This window comes from Pan troglodytes, chromosome 13, assembly GCF_028858775.2.
Source record: "Pan troglodytes isolate AG18354 chromosome 13, NHGRI_mPanTro3-v2.0_pri, whole genome shotgun sequence".
Lineage (NCBI taxonomy): Eukaryota > Metazoa > Chordata > Mammalia > Primates > Hominidae > Pan > Pan troglodytes.
Window position 1 is genome coordinate 72,984,721 of NC_072411.2, and position 23,095 is coordinate 73,007,815.

The window sequence follows — 23,095 nt, forward strand, 5'->3', positions numbered from 1 at the left end:
AACAGTTACTTTTTGTCTGTGTACCTAACCTGTACTTTACTGCTGTTTAAAACGTAAGTTTGAGGTCAGATCTGACCCATTAATTTTAGTCATATAGGCACACACATAAATGGTGCCTGTTAATTTCCTCCGATCCTCATTTTTAAGGAAATTGTTTTTTAATTTTAAATGGGGAGTGCCAGTATCCTTTTCATTGCATTGCTACAGTGTTACTACACACGTTAATTAAAATGGCTGAAAGAGTCTATGCAATTAAAATGATCTTGCTGTATTTGATTTTCTTCATTGTAGAATCTATAGATAGCTTAGCAACAGTTAGACTTACTTCATGGTGGGTCATTCAGGCTTACAGATTACATAGTTAGCCTCCTCATTTTTGCAGCTAAAGAAAAGAAGCACAGGCCTGTAATCCCAGCACTTTGGGAGGCCGAGGCGGTGATCACCTGAGGTCAGGAGTTTGCGACTAGCCTGGCCAACATGGTGAAACCTTGTCTCTGCTAAAATGTACAGAAACTTAGCCAGGCATGGCGATGGGCGCCTGTAATCCCAGCTACTTGGGAGGCTGAAGCAGGAGAATTACTTAAACCCAGGAGGCGGAGGTTGCTGTGAGCTGAGATTGCATCACTGTACTCCAACCTGGGAACAAGAGGGAAACTCCATCTCAAAAAAAAGAAAAAAAGCACAGAGAAGTCAATCTGATTTGCCCAAGGTCACAGAGCAAGTTTTCTTTCCCTAAGAAACAAATCCCTAAGTTATTTGAAGAATATAAAATGTGTTCAGAAGTTGTCAGAGTTTTTGCTTCTTTTAGAGCAAACTTCAATTTCTTTCGATGTTGTTTTTCTAATGTACAGATCTTTTCTGGAAAACTATTATGCAATAATGGGTTTTTATTTCCTTTTAGTTGCCATTACAATTTTATTTTAAATTGCTTGAATGTTAAAAATTATGTCAGGGTTAGTGTCAGGAGAACATGTACTTTGCTTTGTTTTGGAAGAACATGTGAAGACAATGTTTTAGCAGGTGAGGCTTGAACTCTTCTAGTCTACTGCAAAATTATTTACCACACATTTGTGTCAAGACCCAAATAAGGAAACTTACCCATTTGCAGACATAGAATATAGTAGTCTCTCCTTATCCACAGTTTGACTTTCTGTGGCTTCAGTTACCTTTGGTCAACTGAGGTCCAAAAATATCAGATGGAAAATTCCAGAAATAAACAGTTCATAAGTGGTAGATTGTTCTGTTTTATATTATTAGTTATTGTTGTTAATCTCTTACTATGCCTAGCATATAAATTAAGCTTTATGATAAGTGTTTGCATATGGGAAAAAATATAGTACAGTATATGTAGGGTTTGGTACTCTGCAATTTCAAGCATCCATGGGAGGTCTTGGAACATATCCCCTGCAGATAACGGGGACTACTATAGCTCCCTCACCCTCCTCACTAAAAAAATGCTTATTATAACCACGGAGGATTTAGGATTTCTTTTTATTATATCACATTCCCAGATCTTTTCCCATCATTTTGATCACCTACGCACACATATAGTGCATGAGGATTTATGTTTATAGTTGAGGTGGGTCATCATTTAGGTATTGCTTGGATTGAATTTATTTTCTAGTCTTGTTTAACATCTCCACTGTTTTTAAAAGCAGTACAAGAGGGAGAGTGTTAGAAGAGATGATAGTGTAGATAGTCATTCAATGGGGCTTTTCTGCATTTTATGTGTGGAAAAGGAATATATGGTGTAGTAATAAAAAGGAGACAGTTATACATTCTAGTAAGCCAATTTTATGGTAAAATTTTCATTGTTAGAAAACTTAAGGAAGATAATTTACATATCAGCCAGAAACATGGATAAGTGTGTCTTTGTGTATCACCTAGTGCAGCATGTAGTCTGGTGATATCCTGTGTGCTGCAAGTTGCCTTGTGGTTTACTTTCTTTGTTACTTTAAGGTAGAAGGTCTGTATACCTCAACTGAAGGTATGTAAGTCAGTAGACCAGTGCAGTTGGGAGAATGCCCCCTGACACCCAGCTCCACCCAAACACTTCTTCCCTCTTACTCTGCCATTCCTCCCTCCCCCAAGTGAAGAATTAAAGAGAGAAAGAGATAATGTGAAATGACCCAAACCTAGCATAAGTAGTAGTAGTTGAACATTCTTAATCCTGGAAGAAGAGATGAATGCTTCACTGGAAAGCAATAGTTAGGTCTGTGTGTTAAAAGAAAAGAAAAGTTTAGGCTAAATCTGGTAAAACTTTTAATGATACGGGATCAGAAGTGGAGGGAAAAGTCAAGAAGTGAATTGCTTTTTTTTTTTTTTTACCAGGAACTTGATGGAGCAAAAGTATTAACGGTATCTTGTAGGACAGCTTTTCCTAACTTTATTTTTATTGTAGCTCAAACCAAAAAATGTATTTTCCATTGCAACCAGTACATACTACATTTCATGAAGAATACAGGCCTTTATTATATCATGCATTTTTGACAGATTTTCTATTGTGATATTGTGTTTTGATACTTGTCTTTTGTGACACACTAAATTGATTTCAGAACCTACTGAAATCATCCACTGTAGTTGAATGACACCACTTTAGGGATTATTTCTATAAAGTTGGTGATTAAAAAATCCAGCTTCTAATCATTGATGCAAATTTTTTTATGTAATAGAGATGCCCCTTTACTGTGCAGTTTCATCATAAGCTTCTCATTTTTGCTTGTTGTCTAGCAAATATCATCTTGTTTATTGCAGCCTTTTTTTCTAGAATGTTAGGAGAGAAGCATTTCTTTCACGCTGCTGTAGTTTTTATTTTGTAAGCTAACCTCAGATGTATAGTTTGAACCTTACAACTGCCAGTTAGTGTGTTCATAATTTCTTCTACCTGTCCATGTTTTGGTAATATATCTTTTTATAATTATTATTTTGTAAGCATAATTGCTCTTTAGTATTTTCAGCTGCTTTATTATGTTTCTTAATTGTCAAAGTAAATCGTGTGGCCCTAAGAAGAATTGGAAAAAAAGGCATTGGAAAAAGTGTAACCTCAGTATACTTGTTTTGATACAGGGAGCATCTTTTAAGGCTTTATATTAAAAGAGTGCACACAAGTGTATAGCTTGGTGAATTTTCACAAGCAACACACTTAATGTAACCAGCCTCTTATCCCTTTCCAGTGACATCCTGCACAACTCCCACCTCCGCAGGATGAATATCCTGATTTCTAACAGCATAGATTAGTTTGGCCTGTTCTTGTACTTTGTATAAGGGGAACCATGTGCTAGGTACTCATTTGTATCTGGCTTCTTTTGCTCAGATATTGCTTGTGAGATTGATTCATGTATATTATTGTAGACCTTTCATGTCATTAATGTATTTGGTGCCATTGAGAGAATATGCCAATATTTATTAACCTGTTGATGGGGATTTTTGTAGTTTTCAGTTTGGGGCTTTTATAAATAGTGCTACTATGAACATTATAGTGTATTGCTTTTAGAGAACATGTGTATACCCATTTCTGTTGGGTATATACCCAAGGTTGGAATATACGATCAAAAGGTGTGCATATTTTCAATATTAATAGATATCGCCAAGTCATTTACTAGTTTGCATTCTAACCAGCAGTAATTGAGGTTTCTAAATGTCCTACATCCTCACTAACACTTAATATTTTTCATCTTTTTAATTTCATTCATTCTGATAGATGTGTAGTAGTGTTGCATTGTGGTTTTAATTTGCATTTCCTTGATGACCATTGAAGTTGAGCACATTTTCATATTTATAGATCACTTCAGTATCCTGTTTTGTTTAGTGTCTGCTAAAATCTTTTCTCCATTTCTCTATTGGGTTGTCTTTTTTTCTGTTTTAAGCAACTTTATTGTGATAAAAGTTACATACCAGAAAGTTCAGACTTCTAAAGTATACAGTTTGGTGGGTTTTTAGTATATTCATAGAGTTCTGCAACCATCACCACTGCCTAATTCCAGAATCTGTGTATTACTCCAGAAAGAAACCCGTATGTATTAGTAGCCATTCCCCCATTCTTCCACCCACAACCCCTCATAACAACTAATCTGCTTTCTGTCTCTATGGATTTGTCTATTGCGGACATTTCATATTAATTGAATCAAACAATATGTGGTCTTCTGTGCCTAGCTTCTTTCACTTAGCATAATGTTTTCAAGATTTATCCATGTCATAGCGTGCATTGGTACTTCATCCTTTCTTATGGGTATACCACATTTTCTTTATCCATTTATCAGTTGGGGGACATTTGGGCTGTTTCTACGTTAGGGATATTATGAATAATGCTGCTATGAAATTTGTGTACAGGTTTTTGCATGGAGATATATTTTCATTTTCCTTGGTTATTTGTATACCTGGAGTGGAATTGCTGGATCATGTGATAACTTTGTGTGTAACATTTTGAGGATCTGCCAAACTGTTTTCCACAGCGGCTACACCATTTTACATTCCCACCAGCAAATGTATGAGTGTTCCATTTTCTCCACATCCTTGCCAATGCTTGTTACTCTCTTTTTAATTATGGTCATTCCAGTGGACAAGAAATAGTATCTTGCAGTTTTATTGTCTGTCTTTCTGAACGCTTTACAGTAGTTCGAGATTTCTTCTGGATACAGATCCTTTGTTGGATATGTATTATATCTTTTTACTTTCTTAATTATACCTTTTGATGAGCAGAAGTTCTTAGTGTAGTTCACTTTATCAATTTATTTTAGTTTATGGTTAGTGCATTTTGTGTCCAGTTTATTAGGAAGCCTTCGCAAACTTGAAGGTCTCAAAGATATTCTCTTATGTTTTTCTCTACAGCGTTTATTGTTTTACCCTTGACCTTTTAGAGCTACCATCCATCTGGAATTGATTTGTGGGAGGCAACATTTGAAAAAATGGTTTGTCTCTCTTTCCTGCTAACACTTTACAAGTTTTATTTTTTCTTTTTAAGAGTAAAAGGTATTTAATATGGTTGTAAAAATAATGTTGTGTCCAGGAATTGGTTAGCTATAAAGATTTACCCTCAGATGGTGATTGCAGAGTTAGGAGGATGAGCTTAAGATTTCTTGGCCTTCTATCATAGGCTTGAGACTTAGCTAGGCATTTCATAAACTTAACTCATTGAATCTTTACAACATTCTTGTGAAGAAGATGGCGTTATCCCTTACTTGCAAATGAGAAAATTGAGGCCCAGCGTGGTAAATAAACTTTACCAAGCTCACACAGCTAATAACTGGACAAAATCATGGCTTAAAACCAACTCAGTCTGGCTCTAAAAGTCTATTATTTTTTCACTGTATATAATCTTTTAAAATCTTATTTATTTATTTATTTATTTGTGAGATGGAGCCTTGCTCTGTCGCCCAGGCTGAAGTGCAGTGGCGTGATCCTGACTCACTGTAGTCTCGACCTCCTGGGCTCGAGCAATCCTCCCGCCTTAGCTTCCTGAGTTGCTGGGACTACAGGCACTTGCCACTATGCCTGGCTAATTTTTTAAAAAATTTTTGTAGAGATGGAGTCTCACTTTGTTGCCCAAGCTGGTCTTGAACTCCTAGCCTCAGGAGATCCTCTCACCTCTGCCTCCCAAAGTGCTGGGATAACAAGTGTGAGCCACCGTGCCTGGCCTTAATTATTAAATTTACAAATTTAACCTGTTCATTGTAAATTGCTTTGATATTTGGCCCAGTAATAAATGTTAAATGGTCTGTGGAGCCAAGTATATATAGACTTTTAGTTAAGATGACTTGAAGAAAGCGAAGATAAATTAATAATCAGGAGATCTCATAGGGGATAGAAAGTATTGAAGTGGTAATCTGATGCTTGAGAGATTACGTGCCAGGAGATTCTTGTCAGTGGATAACATTGCAAGAGAAACTTACCTGTGTCAGTGTTTGGTTTGCTATGTTGTAGATCATATTTTCCATGCTACAAAATATAGGAAATTTCCTTTAGGTATATGAGGGTCAAAGAGAGGATTTTTCTAGGGCACTCTCTGCTGACTTCCTAGCAGTAATTAAGATACCTACCTATGTAATTGTGCAGATACTAATGATGTAAATAAATTTAGGAAAGAAGTTAATTTCAAGGGCCATTAGAAACAGAGAGGAAATCGATGTTAGTAACAAATGAAATAGAAAAATAGAGCTAGGGAAAGGATCAAGTTTATTTTAGAATTCAAATTTAGCTATTGAATCATTTTTGAATTATAGGAAAAATACTTCTGATATTGGAAAATTTCCATTTCAGACAAATAGTTTAAACTTTATACTCTGAAGTTTATACTTTAAACTTTATAAGGGTGGCCTAGTAAGAATCAGTATGCAGGGTCAGCTTTCTACATGAGTGATTACCTTATAAAAGTGCTGTCTTTAGCCCTTTTTAACTAAAAGGTAAACTTCTGGCAGTCTCAGTGGCAAAGTCTGAAATTGATCAGTGACCTAGTTGAGTTCTAGATAAAATGCTATTAATAGTTTTTTAGAAACATTCAGATTCGAGAATTAGATGATTAGATGTGGGCTTTATTAGATGAGAAACTCCACTCTGAGGAGGCGCCTAAGGATCTGTGCTGTTCATTCCCTTTCACACCTGAGGCCTTTCACATCTAATTGATAACCACCTAATAGGCATTTCACATCTAGTTGATCTGACTTTGTCCCCAGTAGCTGTGACTTGACCTCACTTTTCTTGTGACTCCAGGCAGCCACTACTTTACCTTTCAGAGTTGCCATTTGAGAAGAAATATGCTATTTTGAGCCCTAGACATTTTATTTGATAACATACAGAATATGAAATAACCCCCATAGAAAACTGAGTATACAGAAACTAAAAGCTGGGTATGGTGACGTGCCCCTGTAATCCTAGTGCTTTGGGAGGCTGAGATGGGAGGATCACTTGAGACTAGGAGTTCGAGACCTGCATTGGCAACATAGCAAGACCCCCATCTCTATAAAAAATTAAAAAATTAGCTGAGCATGGTGGTGCACTAGAAAAAATTTAAAAATTAGCTGCGCGTGGTGGTGCGCTAGAAAAAATTTAAAAATTAGCTGGGCATGGTGGTGCACACATGTAGTCCCAGCTGCTTGGGAGGCCAGGAGTAAGCTATGGATGCACCCCACTCCACTACAGCCTGAGTGACAGAGCGGGACCTTGTCTCCAAAAAAAAAAAAAAAAGAAGAAGAAGAAGAAACTGAACACCTTTAATAGATCCCTTTGATATTTAACTTATTTAATTTACAAAATGATTTGGTCCCAAATTTGCAGGGAAACATAAAAAACATGATCAAACAGTTTTAGGGAGTTAGACATTGAACCGTCTATATAGGGCAACTATTCTTTACTGTTATCAAAAGAAGAATATCAAGTTTTACTTCTTCTGAGACAATACTATAATTTGGCTTAAATAAAAGGTAACATTAAGAGGTAATGAACAATTCTGATTGACACTGGTATTAGAAGGATGTATTTTAGGAACAATCTGGGTTCCATTTTGAAAGTATTAAAATGACTTGTTACTGTATAAATAGCTGTAGCTTTGTGTATGGTTGAAAGTGTATCTGTCATTTGCTGCTGTTATTTGCAAAACTGACTATAGAACTATTTGGACTATTACAGAAAGTCAACCTATAAATATCAATGCAAACTTTTGTTCTTGTGGAATAGATTTTTTTTGTTTTGTTTTATTTTGAGACAGGGTCTCGCCCTGTCGCCTATGCCGGAGTGCAGTGGTGCGACCTGGACTCATTGCAGCCTCAATCTCCTGGGTGCGAGTGATCCTCCCAGCTCAGCCTTCCAAGTAGCTGGGACTACAGAAGCATACCCCCATACCTGGCTAATTTTTTTGTAGAAACAGGGGTCTCCCTATATTGCCCAGGCTAGTCTCAAACTCCTGGACTCCAATCCTCCTGCCTTGTCCTCCTAAAGTTCTGGGATTACAGGCATGAGCCACTGCACCTGGCCATGGAATAGTTTTGACAGCACTTAATAATATCAAGCAGAATAAAAATTCCTTAGGAAAATATTTTGGAAAAAAAATGTGGAGTGGATTATATTTTTTACTTTTTTGTCATATTTCTGTTACTAGCTACTAACATTTTACTACTGTAAATTTTGAAAATTTGACAGTCCATTATCAAATATGGGATGATAAACATTTGAGTTGTTGAGAAGCTAAGTAATCTTTTTTATTCTATGAACCTATGAATTATATTAAAAGTAATCTCACTCTTTCATTTAAAGGCCAGTAAATGTAGCTCTACCCCTTCTTTCCAGCCTTTTGTTAGACTAATAGTTTCAAGATGGACTTTTGGCCGGATGCAGTGGCTCACACCTGTAATCCCAACACATTGGGAGGCCGAGGCGGGCAGATCACTTGAGGCCAGGAGTTTGAGACCAGCCTGGCCAACATGGTGAAACCATGCCTCTACAAAAAAAAAAAAAAAAAAAATTAGGCGGTGTGATGGTGGTGCACACCTGTAATCCCAGCTACTTGGGAGGCTGAGGCACAAGAATTGCTTGAACCCGGGAGGTGGAGGTTGCAGTAAGCCGAGATTGTGTCACTGCACTCCAGCCTAGGCAACAGAGCAAGACTCTTGTCTCAAAAAATAAAAATAAAAAAGATGAATTTTTGAGTTTAACTTCCACCATTAGGCAGCTATGGAATCATAAGCAAGACATGATAATTTTTTTTAACCTATCAAATGAAAGAATTGCACAAAATCCCTGGTTTTTAAACCTTCTTGGAGTTATGGAGAAACCCTTTGAGAATCTGATGAAAGCCACCAATATTTACACCCTGAAAACTGCTTATTCATATAAAAGATAGTGTGTAATTTCAGGAGCTGTAGTATTCTCTGAAGCCATCCACAGACCTCAATTTAAGATCCCTGGATTAGAGGATTTCTGGGTTAATCCTAGTTTTCAAAGTCTATAATTCTCTATTTCTGTCCACACTACTCTGTTGTCTAGCTACACATGCTGTGATCCTCATTCTTCAGACTCCTGCTTCGGGTGTTTACTCATACTGTTTTGTCCATTTTCAGATGTCCTTCCTACCCCCTTGACCATCTTTACCTTTGAATGTTCTACCCTCTTTTTAAACCACAATTCCTTATCACTTTTTATGTCTGAAGCTTCTTCAGTCAGAATTAATCTTTCCCTTAGAACCTTATACCAAATAGCCTTTAGCCTGTTTGGTTTTACATTATAGTGATTAGAGGGCTGTGTATCCATTGCCCCTTCCTCTTCTCACCTATTCCTCAACAGATTATAAATGTCTTGACATAGGTGACTATGTGCCTGTATTTGCTTTGTAACTGAGTGGTGCCTTGCTAGTAGTAGTCAAGGAATAATTGCTTGAATTTGTCACTTAATTGTAGTGACTAACTGTCTGCTGTGTCCCCTGCCAATTGCTGAGAGGATTAGCCCCTTTCTCCCAAAAAAGGAGAAAGTGGTGCAGAAATAGAACCACAGAGGGAAAACCTCATGTAGAAGATGAACTAGGCCCGGTGCAGTGGCTCACACCTGTAATCCCAGCACTTTGGGAGGTTGAGGCGGGTGGATCCCTTGAGCCCAGGAGTTCAGGACCAGCCTGGGCAACAAGGCGAAACCCTGTCTCTACAAAAAATACAAAAATTAGTTGGACATGGTGGTACGCACCTATAGTCCTCCCAGGTACTCGGCAGGCTGAGGCACAAGAATCGCTTGAATCAGGGAGGCAGAGGTTGCAGTGAACCGAGATTGTGCCACTGCATTCCAGCCTGGGCAACAGAGGTGGAGTCTGTCTCAAAGAAATAAAATAAAAATATAAATAGAAGATTAACTTAAAGAATGGGTAGAGTTTAGGGAGCTGGACGGGCATTATCTGGGAGAGATGAAGAGAAATGAGAGAACTAGCGTGTACTGTATTTCATTATGAGTGAAATTGGTCTATTTTTACTGAAAAGAGAGATTCGGCTTACAATTTTCACCTAAGCTTTACATTTTTTATTTTTGTCGTTTTTGTTTCCGCAGGTACAAGAAAATTCCCCAGGACACAGAGCTGGTTTGGAGCCTTTCTTTGATTTTATTGTTTCTATTAATGGTTCAAGATTAGTAAGTTCAACTTTTTGTAGTTTTGTCTATAGTATTTGTAATCTCTCAAAAATGGAATTTCTCAGATGACCTGAGATGGGTATTTATTAGTTACAATCATTATGTGTAGTATGCCAATTTATAGAAATAATCATGTATTAATAAACATTGAAATATCTAGAATATTATACCTTATGCTCCACTGATTATCTTAGGGAAGTCTCTAGAATCAGTGGAGTCTTTTATATGTTAAATATTTAATTTTTATAAGCAGAAAGAAATAATTAAGATGTAAAAGATTGCTTTTTAAAGATGTCAGACTTCTGTTGGTTGTTGACAAATGGATTACTAGAAAGATTCATTCTCTCATCTCATTCTCTCAAACTTGTCAGTTTTCTTGGTGCTAAGTTTCACAATATATGAATAATGTTATTAGAACCAGACAGAGAGATGTGCTCCAAAGTACCAAATTAAAACCACTTTTTATACCTTGTTTAGAGTTTACCTATAATAAAGTTCTAAGATAAAGAAATTATATAATCTCAGCAAATTCTTAGGACAGTAGCCACTTGGTTGGTTTAATTTTTCATAACAGTCTTAAGTTTTCGTTCATTACTTACAACATCTCTGACATATAAATAAAGGCCAACATCTGGCCTTTATTTATGAAATGAAATATTTAATATGCTGTTTCTACTTTCTTTTCTATCCAGCTCTTAATAAAGCATGTATTTAGAAATAGAGTCCAAAATTAAACGTTAACCCCAGTAAATGTTTTAGATTTTTATAATCAAAGTCATCACAACTTCGTTAGTAATGTGACTTCTTATGGCATATTTTGTTTTTACACATTGAAGCCCTAGATCATTCTAAATAATGTTGGGTTGTAAATTCCATAATCCATAATGAGCTATTAGAAAAAAGTCAGTTTCAAGTTGTTGCTAACATAAGAGTTCTTAATTTCTTGACATTCTTTTACATAGAAGAAAATTTAAATGTTGGTGAAACCTTTGTTGAATGTTTTATTTATGTTGATTATTAATATTACTCTTATAGGGCCATAGGATGCTTAAGCTAACATTAAATTTTTATTTACTAAGGAATGTGATTTCTATGTGTTCACAGAATAAAGACAATGACACTCTTAAGGATCTGCTGAAAGCAAACGTTGAAAAGCCTGTAAAGATGCTTATCTATAGCAGCAAAACATTGGAACTGCGAGAGACCTCAGTCACACCAAGTAACCTGTGGGGCGGCCAGGGCTTATTGGGAGTGAGCATTCGTTTCTGCAGCTTTGATGGGGCAAATGAAAATGTTTGGCATGTGCTGGTACGTATCAACTGTGAACTGTTACTGGAGGTTCATGAAGCAGTGTGGAAAGATGTTTTAACAATGGTTGTTTCTGGCTTAATAAGATTGTAAGGATATTATTAATAGGCAATTTTTGCCAAAAATCAGCGTTCATTGCTTTTTAAGTATGGATCAATTTTTTTTTAAGTTGAGAAAGAGAAGCAAATGTACAAGTTTAAGAACTTTTTCTAATGATTTATTCATTATAAGATATGTTAGAGTAGATAGCTACAAAAATATTTTAAATATTTGTTAAATATGTAATTTTTATGCTCAGAAGTTTAAAATATATTCTGTAGTTTCTGACATCTGACACATCTCTAGCAAGACAGAAGTATACAGATTTAAAAAATCAACATAATTAAAAATTGGACTATAAACCTTGGAAGATTATTTTATATACATTAATTTGAGGGTGTGTTTATGTCATTCTAGGAGGTGGAATCAAATTCTCCTGCAGCACTGGCAGGTCTTAGACCACACAGTGATTATATAATTGGAGCAGATACAGTCATGAATGAGGTAATTCGTGTGTTTATTCATAGTGAGAACTATATAAAATTTTCTCATTGAGGTTTGAGTTGAGAAAGATATTTGCATGCTTTGCATTTAGAGTTAAAATTTCAGTCTTTGCTGATCAAGAATAACTTAAGCCTCAGGGTGTTAAATGGAACATCTGGTAGGTGTCTTATTAGGTATAGCTGTGAGGAAAAACACATACTGTGCGGCAATTGCACAGATTTTATGTGTAATATACAGAAATCTTTGCATACCTCAAGTATAAATCAAATTCTCATTTTCAATTGTTCATTGATTTCATTTTCTCTTCCCCTTTTTGTTCAGTGACAGCATTAGCTCAGCTATATTACATCCTTTTCCTTGTCTCTTAGCTAGCGGAAGTATACATTGCTAAATCAAAAATGAGAGAAAAGGCTGGGCACAGTGGCTCATGCCCATAATCTCAGCACTTTGGGAGGCCGAGATGGGAGAATTACTTGAGCTCAGGAGTTCGAGACCAGTCTGGGCAGCATAGTGAGACCTTGTCTCTACAACAAATACAAAAATTAGCCAGGCATGGTGGTGCATGCCTATAGTCCCAGCTACCTGGGAGGCTGAGGTGGAAGGATCACTTGAGCCTGAGAGGTTGAGGCTGCAGTGAGGCAAAATCATGCCACTGCACTCTAGCCCAGGCAACAGTTAGAGAGACCCTGTCTCAAAAAAAGAAGAAAAAAAAAAAGAGTGAGAAATGAGGTGCCCAGACAACCAGGTCTTAATAATGGGAAGTAAAAGCAGAATATGTAGAACTCGGGTGTAAAAGAATTGTACTAAGAGTGCCAACTAGATCTTAAGGAACTGGCCATAAAGCCTTGTATGTAGTAAGTAGGCTTTGCTTGAATTAATATATTGAATTAAACCTGCTTGTGATTTTTATGTCTGGGGCAGGGCCCAGAATCTGTATTTTTTTCTTAGATTTCTCAGGTGATTCTGATAGCCAGGTTTGAGACACACTGTTCCAAAGTATGGTAACGTGAAACATTTTCTCCTGTGACACTTTTGCAGTCTGAAGATCTATTCAGCCTTATCGAAACACATGAAGCAAAACCATTGAAACTGTATGTGTACAACACAGACACTGATAACTGTCGAGAAGTGATTATTACACCAAATTCTGCATGGGGTGGAGAAGGCAGGTAAGGTCATTTTTTAGACTAAGTTATGACTGCTTAAACATACCAGTCAGATATGTTGCAGACATTGATTGTTTTTATTTTGAAAGAAGTTACTGGTTTATTTTAAGACTCCTCTTAAAAAAAAAGGGAAGAGCTAGTCTAGAATATTGAAACCAATTTTTTTGAAGTACATATCTAGGGAACATAGTATATATACTATAGTCCTTTTCTTTACTAACCTAAGAGCTAACAGCATTTCTTTTTAATTGAGAAATTATTGCACATAAGCCATAATTATAGAAAAGCCTAGAATTTGGAAACTTTCCACATGTTTTCAAAAGTTCTAATCCCATGCTGGGAAAAGGATAACTTAGTTGCTGCAGGCAGGAAAAGCCTCCGTTTGCTCACAGTATCTTTACCCACACTACCTGAGATTCTCCAGCTGAATGTTTCGCCACAAGTATTCTAACTTGTTGCAGTTTGAGAAAAGTAAGATAGATGTGTCATCCAAGAGTCTGGCCTATATGGGGCAATACTTGATCAAATTATCATTGTCCATTGCCCAGGTTTGTAAATGCCCAGAAATAGGATCTATTCGAGGCATTCAAAATTTATTCATTACAAGAGGCACTTCCTCATATAAACTACATTTGCAGAGAAGCTGCTGTATTTGAATGACAAATTTTCAGTTTGCAATAGAAAAATACCCCCTCTCTAGTTAGAAGAATACTCAGGTCAGATTAGTACCACAAGAGTGCCTGCTGAGCATGGAATCAAACTGGAGGAAGAGATTCTGTGGACAGTGAAGACCAACAGCAAAGAACATCACATATTCTTTCATTTTTAATTATGTTAACTAAATTTGGCTACATTCTTTGGAAGACATTTTTTCTTTTGATGTGTTTAATACTGTCAGTTGGCCATTGCATTAGCTAGGCCCATACAGAACATTTTCGTCAGTCTGCCTCTGACCATGCATTTGGTCTTTTTGTGCTTCTGTTTTTATTCCTTCCTCAGAGGCTGACCACATTTCATTTATTAAATCTTATTTCTCTTAATTTCATTCTTAGGCTGTCTTTAAGTTTGCCCAGGGTCTTGCTGTTGCCTCAAATGCATTGTCTATTACCACTTAATTACTTTGACCAATAAGCACCTTGTTTTCAAATGTAGCTACCTCTGAAAGGCCATAATTGATCAATATAAATTATTTAATCTTTATTTCTCTAAATCCCAGTCCAGTGAGAATTGCAGGGTTTTGTTTGTTTGTTTGGAGACAGCGTCTTGCTCTCTGGGCTGGAGCACAATCATAGTTCACTGCAGCCTTTAACTCCTGGGCTCAAGCTGTCCTCCCGCCTCAGCTTCCTGAGTACCTGGGACTACAGGTGTACACACTGTACTCGGCTAATTTAGAAACTCTTTTTTAGAGATGGGGCCTTGCTTTGTTTCCCAGGCTGGTCTTGAACTCTTCGCTTCAAGCAATCTTCCCACCTTGGCCTCCCAAAGTCCTGAGATTATAGGTGTGATCTTCCATGCCTGGCTGAATTGCAGTTTTGATTGTGAGGGAAGAAGGGAAGAAGGAACAAATAATTGTGAGATGAAGCATCATTGTGCATATCAGACTGGTAAAGGAGGAGCTAGGCCTGGCATGGTGGCTCACGCCTGTAGTACTACCGCTTTGGGAGGCTGAGGCGGGTGGATCACTTGAATTCAGGAGTTCAGTACCAGCCTGGGCAACCTGAAGAACCGTTTTCTCTACAAAAAATACAAAAATTAGCCAGATGTGGTGGCATGCACCTATAGTCCTAGCTACTCAGGAGGCTCAGGCGGGAGGATTGCTTGAGCCCAGGAGGCAGAGGTCGCAGTGAGCCAAGATCATGCCACTGCGCTACAGCCTGGGCAACAGAATAATAAATTGTCTTAATAAATAAATAAATAAATAAAATTAAAAAGGCTGAAGTTGGCCACTGCCTGCTCACCCAGCTTTTGGTGGCAGTGGAGATAATAGATGATGTGGCAGGAGAAAGGCACAGAGGTATTCATGCATGGCCTACTCTGAAATTGTCAAGTTGTTTGGGAAATAAAAGACATCATGATGGAAACATAAGTTGGAACCTCATTATGGAGAGCCTTAAATACCACGGTCAGGACTTCTGATATATTTTGAGCAGTTGAGGCTGTGATAATTGTATCAGTAAGGGGTTTTGGGTTCAAATGGTAAAAACTAGCTGTCACCATCATAAGCAGATAACATACTTAATGATATGGATTAGCTCATATAATCAAGGAAACAGCTGAAGAACCAGATGTAGAAAGGACAGGACTCAGAAAACCTCTAGGGATTTAGATAGGAAGAAGTATTTGGCAATGTCATCAGCATTCATTCTACTAAACCCATTTTTGTTTTTTCTCTGACTCCCAAGGTTTGCAGCCATGGGCAAGAGAAATTGGCCTGGCTTTGACCATGAGCCATTCCCTTGGTTTGGGCAGGGCAGACACTCTGATTGACAATCCTACCAGCACTGCACACAACAGCAGAGAAGTAATTCCCCAAAGGGAGGAAAGAGAAAGGAATGTTGAGAAGACATCAGACTAGAAAGAAGCAATGTGATCACATCTTACTAGAAAAATGCCTCTGGTGGCAGTGGGAGGATGAAATAGAAGAGATCTGGGTTGAACATACATGACTGATTTGTGTCAGGTTCTGAAAGAGAACTATGGAATGTGTAAATGATGTCATCATACAGACGAGCTTAGAGCTCTTCAGTGGAAAGGCTGTATCGATGTCATTTGTTTAGCAAGTAATCATCAAATGTCTGCCATGTGCCGGCAGCTATGAAGGCAGTAAACAGTCAAGGTCTCTGCCCTTCAGGACCTTAACATTTTGTTGGGGGAGAGAGATAGTAAATAAATATGTAGTGTGTTGGATGGTGATGAATTCTTGAAAAATAAAGGAGTAAGGGTGATATCCACAGTGGAGGGCAGGGTGTTGTTTTCTGTGGGGTGGTCTGGGAGACCTCTGCTTAGATGACATTATCTAAAAGAATAGAAATTTGTTTGTTTTTATCTTTTAAAATCTCAAAGAAGGGAGTGCATGTTCAGGGCAACTTGAATCTATGCTCTTGGGTTACCCCCTCCCCCAAAAAAAAACACCTCAAAGAAATACAAGCTGTGATAGATAACAATGTTAAGAAAAAAATGTTTTTATAGCCTAGGATGTGGCATTGGATATGGTTATTTGCATCGAATACCTACACGCCCATTTGAGGAAGGAAAGAAAATTTCTCTTCCAGGACAAATGGCTGGTACACCTATTACACCTCTTAAAGATGGGTTTACAGAGGTAAGATCACGTTCCTACCTGAGTATATCATAAAGTTTTTACCAAAACGAGTCACGTGTTTCAGTGCTACTATATGGCAGTAGCACTATGAAAATAGGGTAGACGATGAGTTAAGTATTGATTGTGTTACATTTGAGGTTCCTGTAAAATACCTAGATAGAGGTTAGATATGTGAGTCTGGATTTTAGGAAAAAGGACAGGGCTAGAGATGCAGATTTGGGAATCATCAGCAAAGAGAGGGTAATGTAACCCAATGGCTGTTAGGAAACCTGTACTGCTAGGGATTGGGTCTGGGTGGGTCGCCATCTTGAAAATCTGGATGGGCAGAGATCTAGCAAAGGAAGCTCAGCAGGAGGCCAGAGGGAAAACCAAGCTTCAAGAAATCGAACACAGTCAGCCATGTCAGGTAGTGCAGAGAAGTCAGGTGAAAGGAGTGAAAAAAACCATGTCCTGGGCGAGAGCAATTTCAGAGACTTGCCAGGGGACAAACACAAACTGCAGGTCAGCAGAGTGAATAGGTGAAAAGGTGCTGCTAGCTGTTGCTTATTGTTTCAAGAAACGATTGAGAAAACAAGGAGAGCTATGTGTGTGGGGGTCATGAGGGGAGTGAAGGGGCTATTACAGAATCAAAGTAAGACTTTTTAAGGAATAAGAGATATTTGAGCAGGCTTACAGGGCTTTTGAATGTTTCTTAAGGAGGTATCTCAGGGCAGTTAACTCTTGTCTGCACAACTAAATAAAAACCAAATACCCAAAAAGAAAATGCTGCTGTTGTAAAGACAAGGCTGCTGCCACTGTGGTTTTGTCTACACAGTTTGGCCATCTTCAGTTCTAGAGGAAGGAAAGAAGAGCTGCTGGGAAGTTTCACCTCCAACATTGGCTCATGGCCAGAGCCAATATAGTTACATGTTCAGACCCCAACCACCATATCCACTGGCCCTAATCAGGGCTTTCCCAGTTGAACCTCTTTGGGTAGTCTGAGAAGATGACAGTGACTAGCAGCTAGGCAAAGGGCCAAAATACAGGTTGTCTCGGAATGTACTGAAGGGCACTGGAGCTGCAGAAGGTGGGTTATTCAGAAATGAAACCACCCATCTGTAGAGTCCATATAGACTCCTTTTTTTCTTCTCTTGAAAAGTGGAGATCTGGCTGCCACATTTATTCACTGATGAGAAAATATTAAATGCACTCATGAGGTTGGAAATCTTGAGAAGTCTATCATGTATTAAGACTTCCAGCTGATTTCTTTCCTGAGCAATGAAAGTTAAAACAAATAAACCAGCTGGGAATTCAGGAAAGCAGTGGTGGTTTAAAGGTTGAATAAAATGATTTCCAGGTGGTGAGGAAAGAGGAGAGAGTAGAATCTCTTCTAGTGTGGAAGTATGAAGAACAGCATGTGCAACTTGGGGTAGAAGCCATGTGTCTCAAGACTAGAAGTGACAGGACAGAGGGATGCTTACAGTGCATGGTCCGTGACATGTACCAAAATTAGGAGGGAGTGTCTGGAGGCAGACATGCCAGATGAAGCTTGTGACAGCTCATGTGTGAACAAAATATGTATCTGCAGGGCAAGTAAGAGCCAATATTTATATTTTCTTTTAAATAAACTTAAGTAATCTCTGTGTTTTTTTTTCTTTTTTTGGAAGGTCCAGCTGTCCTCAGTTAATCCCCCGTCTTTGTCACCACCAGGAACTACAGGAATTGAACAGAGTCTGGCTGGACTTTCTATTAGCTCAACTCCACCAGCTGTCAGTAGTGTTCTCAGTACAGGTGTGCAGAAAAATATATTCTGTTTTCAGTCTATTTTATGTAATATTATTGCATAGAATTTTAAAAATTGACCAGACACAGTGGCTCACACCTATAATCCCAGCACTTTGGGAGGCCAAGGCAGGATTGCTTGAGCTCAGGAGTTCTAAACCAGCATGGGCAATATAGTGGAACCACGTCTCTAAAAAAAAAAAAAAATTTTTTTAATTAGCCAGGTGTGGTGGTGTGCACCTGTAGTCCCAGCTCCTCGAGAACCTGAGATGGGAGGATTGCTTGAGCCTTGGAGGTTGTGGCAACAGTGAGCCGTGATTGTGCCACTGCATTCCAGCCTGGTCGACAGAGTGAAAAATTTAAAGAATTTAAAAAAATTATTTAAAAAAAATTTTTTTAAAAGAATTTAAAAAATTAATGCCAGTGTACCTTGAAAACTGCATATGTACTCTGTGTTGACAGGTCCTGGCTGTGAAAGCTTGTTCTAAATCACCATGTGGATACACACGGGGTTTAAACTTCTTCCCTGCATATTTTAGACCCTGAGCTTTCCTTAGATTCTACAACTTGTAAAGCCAGGACTCTGAGTTGAAATTCTGTTTAACTGCTCTGGTTACTCAACACGTTTGCGTGTTTCTGAAGTAGTAGGCACTGAGGATGCAAAAGTGAGTAGGAACTCCTTTCTGAGGAGCTCAGTCTTGCTTAGGGGACATGTGCCTGTCTCCTTCCTTTTCTTTTTTTTTTTTTTGAAACAGAGTTTCACTCTTTTTGCCGAGGCCGGAGTACAATGGCATGGTCTTGGCTCACTGCAACCTCTGCCTCCCGGGTTCAAGTGATTCTCATGCCTCAGCCTCCCAAGTGGCAGGGATTACAGGCACGTGCCACCATACGGCAGCCAATTTTTGTATTTTTAGTAGAGACGGTTTCGCCATGTTGGCCAGGCTGGTCTTGAACTCCTGACCTCAGGTGATCTGCCCTCCTTGGCCTTCCATAGTGCTGGGATTATAGGCGTGAGCCACTGCACCCAGCCTCCTTCCTTTTCTTCATCCCTTGTTCTACCTGATATAGTCCTTTTTGTTTGTTTTGGGTTTTATTTATTTATTTATTTTAAAGCTTTCTCAAGATAAAATGCATATTACCATACAATTCACCTGCTTAAAGTATACAATCCAGTGTTTTTTTAGTGTATTTGTAGAGTTGTACAACCAATAACCTCAACCAATTTCAGAATATTTTATCACACCAAAAGAAACCCTGTACGCATTATCAGTTTTTCTGAAGTTTTAGTTTTTATGTTTTTGTAGGGCTGGGGTCTCTCTGTTGCCCAGGCTGGTCCCTAACTCCTGGCCTCAAGTGATCATCGTGCCTTGGCCTCCCAAATTGTTGGGATTACAGGTGCGAGTCATGGCTCCTAGCCTCATTAATACCTTTTATTTCTGGGCTGTCTTAAATACTCACAATTTGTTTATATCCCACTTTGTTCTGTAATGGACTTAAAACAGCCTACCAAGATGCAGTAGTAAGGTTGACAGTTTGGTGTCTAGAATTGGTCTCCTAGGTTCTCATCCCAGCTCTTTAGTCCTGGTTTTATTTCTCTAGATGAAATTTAAAATTTCAAACATACACAAAAGAGCTGGAATTGTATAATGAACCCCATCACCCAACTTTATCAATTATCAATATTGGGATATACTTCCCTTTGCCTTCTTTGCTGGTTTTCTTTTTTTCCAGCTTTATCGATAAATAATTTGCCTACCATAAATTAACTCACAATAAGTAAACAACTAAATGATTTTTAGTAAATTCATAGAATTGTGCAGTCATCACCACAATCCAGTTTTAGAATGCTTCCTAGATGAAATTAAGTGTTAATGTCATCAGTCTCTAATCATAGAGTTGGAAGGGAACTTAAAGTTTATTTCATTCAAGCAGTATGAGTCCTTTTTATGATATTATGATTTTTTGCCTACATCTCATCACATAATTCTCTAGTTTATTCCTGAATAGACTTAGTAAGGGTAGGGTAGTGTACTTCCCAAGGCAGCACCCATTTGAGTCTGAATTGTTCATATTTGTTTTAGAGTAAGCGTGTTTCCAGATGCTCTTTTTTTTTTTTTTTTTTTAAAAAAAACAGACTCTGTTGCCCAGGAAGGCTAGAGTACAGTGGCACTATCTCTGCCCACTGCAACCTCTGGCTCCCAGGTTCAAGCAGTTCTCCTGCCTCAGCCTAACCAAGTAGCTGTGATTGATTACAGGCACGTGCCACCACACCCAGCTAATTTTTGTATTTTTAGCAGAGATGGGGTTTTGCCATGTTGGCCAGGCTGGTCTCAAACTCCTGACCTCAAGCGACCCGCCCGCCTCTGCTGCCCCAAGTGCTGGGATTACAGGTGTGAGCCACTGTGCCCGGCCCTTTTTTTGAGGCAGAGTTTCACTCTTGTTGCCCAGGCTGGAGTGCAATGGCGCTATCTCAGCTCACTGCAACCTCCGCCTCCTGGGTTCAAGCGATTTTCCTGCCCCAGCCTCCCGAGCAGCTGGGACTACAGGCGCACGCCACCATGCCCGGCTGATTGTTTGTATTTTTAGTAGAGACAGGGTTTCACCATGTTGGCCAGGCTGGTCTCAAACTCCTGACCTCAGGTGATTCACCCGCCTCAGCCTCCCAAAGTGCTGGGATTACAGGCATGAGCCATCGTGCCCGGCCCCAGATGCACTTCTGATTTTAGGCGATAGTTGACATGTCTCTTCAAGCCCCAGTTTCTCTTCGACATTTTAAATCTTTCCTCATTACGTTGTAGTTATACTTGTATTGTCTGATAAACACATGCACGGAGCTCCCTGGCTTATGGCACTGCAGAGAAATGGCTTCTTGACTGTTAAAGACAAATGTAAATAAAGCACTAATTGCTCAAAAGAGACTGAAAGAAATTGACATCATCACTTTTGAGTAAATAAATTTAAAAAGACTAAAATGTTCTAGCATCACAACACGTGAGAAACAACTTTTTGATGGGCATTTTTCAGTTTTCACTTTTCATTATATTGCTTGCAAAGTAGCCTATACATTGTAACAGTGTAATATAGTAGCCTATATAATGTAACTGTAGAGACATAAAAGTAACTATAGAGAAATAAAAGTATATGTATTTTTAAACTTTTTTGTGGATTTGAAGATTTTTGGATTATAAAATTTTTAGAAAAGATTTTGAAGTGGCATCGATCATTGTGACCTGCTTGATTTTTGTGCAGTGTATCACCTTTTTCTTTTTCTTTTTTTTTTTTTTTTTGAGATGGAGTCTTGCTCTGTCGCTCAGGCTGGAGTGCAGTGGTGTGATCTTGGCTCACTGTAACCTCCACCTCCTGGGTTCAAGTGATTCTCCTGCCTCAGCCTCCTAAGTAGCTGGGATTATAAGTGCTCACCACCATGCCCAGTTAATTTTGTATTTTTAGTAGAGACAGGGTTTCACCATGTTTTCCAAGCTGGTCTTGAACCCCTGACCTCAGGTGATCCACCTGCCTCAGCTTCCCAAAGTGCTGGGATTACAGGCATGAGCCGCCGTGCCTGGCCCAAGTGTATCACCATTTTACATGCTATGTATTTTACTTATTTGATCTTTCTCCTTTTTCCTGCCCCTCATTAGAACGTAAATTTCCTAAAGGTTCTGATTTCTTCATGTTGTAAAGTGCCTCAGTGCCTAGAACAATGTGTAACATACAGTAGGTGCCCCCCAAAAAACTTGAATGAATGACCACACTCAACTATCCATTCAACTCCACTGAGAATCTGATGAAAGCAAAGAACCTGCCTTCCAAAAATTGTTGTATACAATTTTAGGAGCTTCACAGACCCCCTGAAGCCCACTTGTGGGCCCTAGATTTAGAATTCCTGTCTTAGATTGAGTCTTCCTGGCTTAGATTTAGTCAGTTATTTTTGAAACTTGTGAATGTATCTCTCCTTTAAGAATGAAAAGAAACTTATGTGAAAGACTTTATTGGGAAAGAGAAGAAATTGGCTTAACCAATCCAAGCTGCTTTTGTTTTCTTAAAACCGAGATTTCAAAACAAATGTAAAAAAATTATAGCATTGCTATTGTGTGTGACCATTAACAAAGCACACACTCACTAACATTTTGGTACAGAGTAGAGAACAGCTTCTTTTATTTCAGTGAAATTATGCAGTCTGGGATCCAGTAGAGCATTTGCCAGTGCTTCAGTTAGACTTTTCTTATTTTTGCTTGCCTCTGAATTCCGCAGAAAAGTAGATAAATGAATAAATAATAGACTGCCTGCATGGTTGGTTCATACTTTTAGGCATAATTTATTCCCGCTACCATATGTAAGCAGATCTGTAAGACAAAATCTGGAATCTGTATGCTAGATAAATGAAAATGAGTGCTAAATAAGTGAAAGGTGTGCTTTCATTTATTGTTTCGACGTCAGCAAAACGTCCCACTGGGGTAGGTGGTAAACGTGATTAGGTGGTATCCTGAGGCTTACTTGTACATGAGGAACGTAACCTCCTCAAGCTAATGTTAGTACACGTTTGTGTTAGACTTCAAAGGACTGTCACAGAACCTAAGGTCAAAAGGAAATGGACATTCAGGAAGCCAAGTCATTCTCTCCATCCTAGAGGTTCATCTGCTCTTTTGTCTCTTTCAGGCCATCTATGTCATTCTTTTCTTTCACAGACTAGCATTCACTGTTTCACAGGGCACATGGTCCCCCTGCAACCCCTGGCTTACGTGGCATCTTAGTTTAGGAGCCCAGTTGAGATTGACTAGAATCCTTGTGTCCCATATACAAATTTCTAAGACAGTTTTCTAATCTAGCCCTGCTTGGGTCAGGTGTAAACCTCTTGTCCAGTGAGCTGGGCTGGGGTGGGACTGCACGGCCTCCT

At 38.6% G+C, this 23,095-nt stretch overlaps 1 protein-coding gene across 3 annotated transcripts in view; it reads left to right on the forward strand.

Annotated features, from left to right (window-relative positions):
* Nucleotides 1-23,095, forward strand: part of GORASP2 (golgi reassembly stacking protein 2) — a 38,749-nt gene that overhangs the window by 9,927 nt on the left and 5,727 nt on the right. For all 3 annotated transcript variants that reach the window (XM_063790557.1, XM_001140680.6, XM_063790558.1), the window contains exons 2-7: nucleotides 10,018-10,098; nucleotides 11,203-11,406; nucleotides 11,863-11,949; nucleotides 12,988-13,118; nucleotides 16,305-16,437; nucleotides 18,084-18,207. In XM_063790557.1, coding sequence (XP_063646627.1) covers nucleotides 11,263-11,406; nucleotides 11,863-11,949; nucleotides 12,988-13,118; nucleotides 16,305-16,437; nucleotides 18,084-18,207 — 619 coding nt within the window. In that variant the 5' untranslated portion in view covers nucleotides 10,018-10,098; nucleotides 11,203-11,262. The remainder of the gene's footprint in view (nucleotides 1-10,017; nucleotides 10,099-11,202; nucleotides 11,407-11,862; nucleotides 11,950-12,987; nucleotides 13,119-16,304; nucleotides 16,438-18,083; nucleotides 18,208-23,095) is intronic.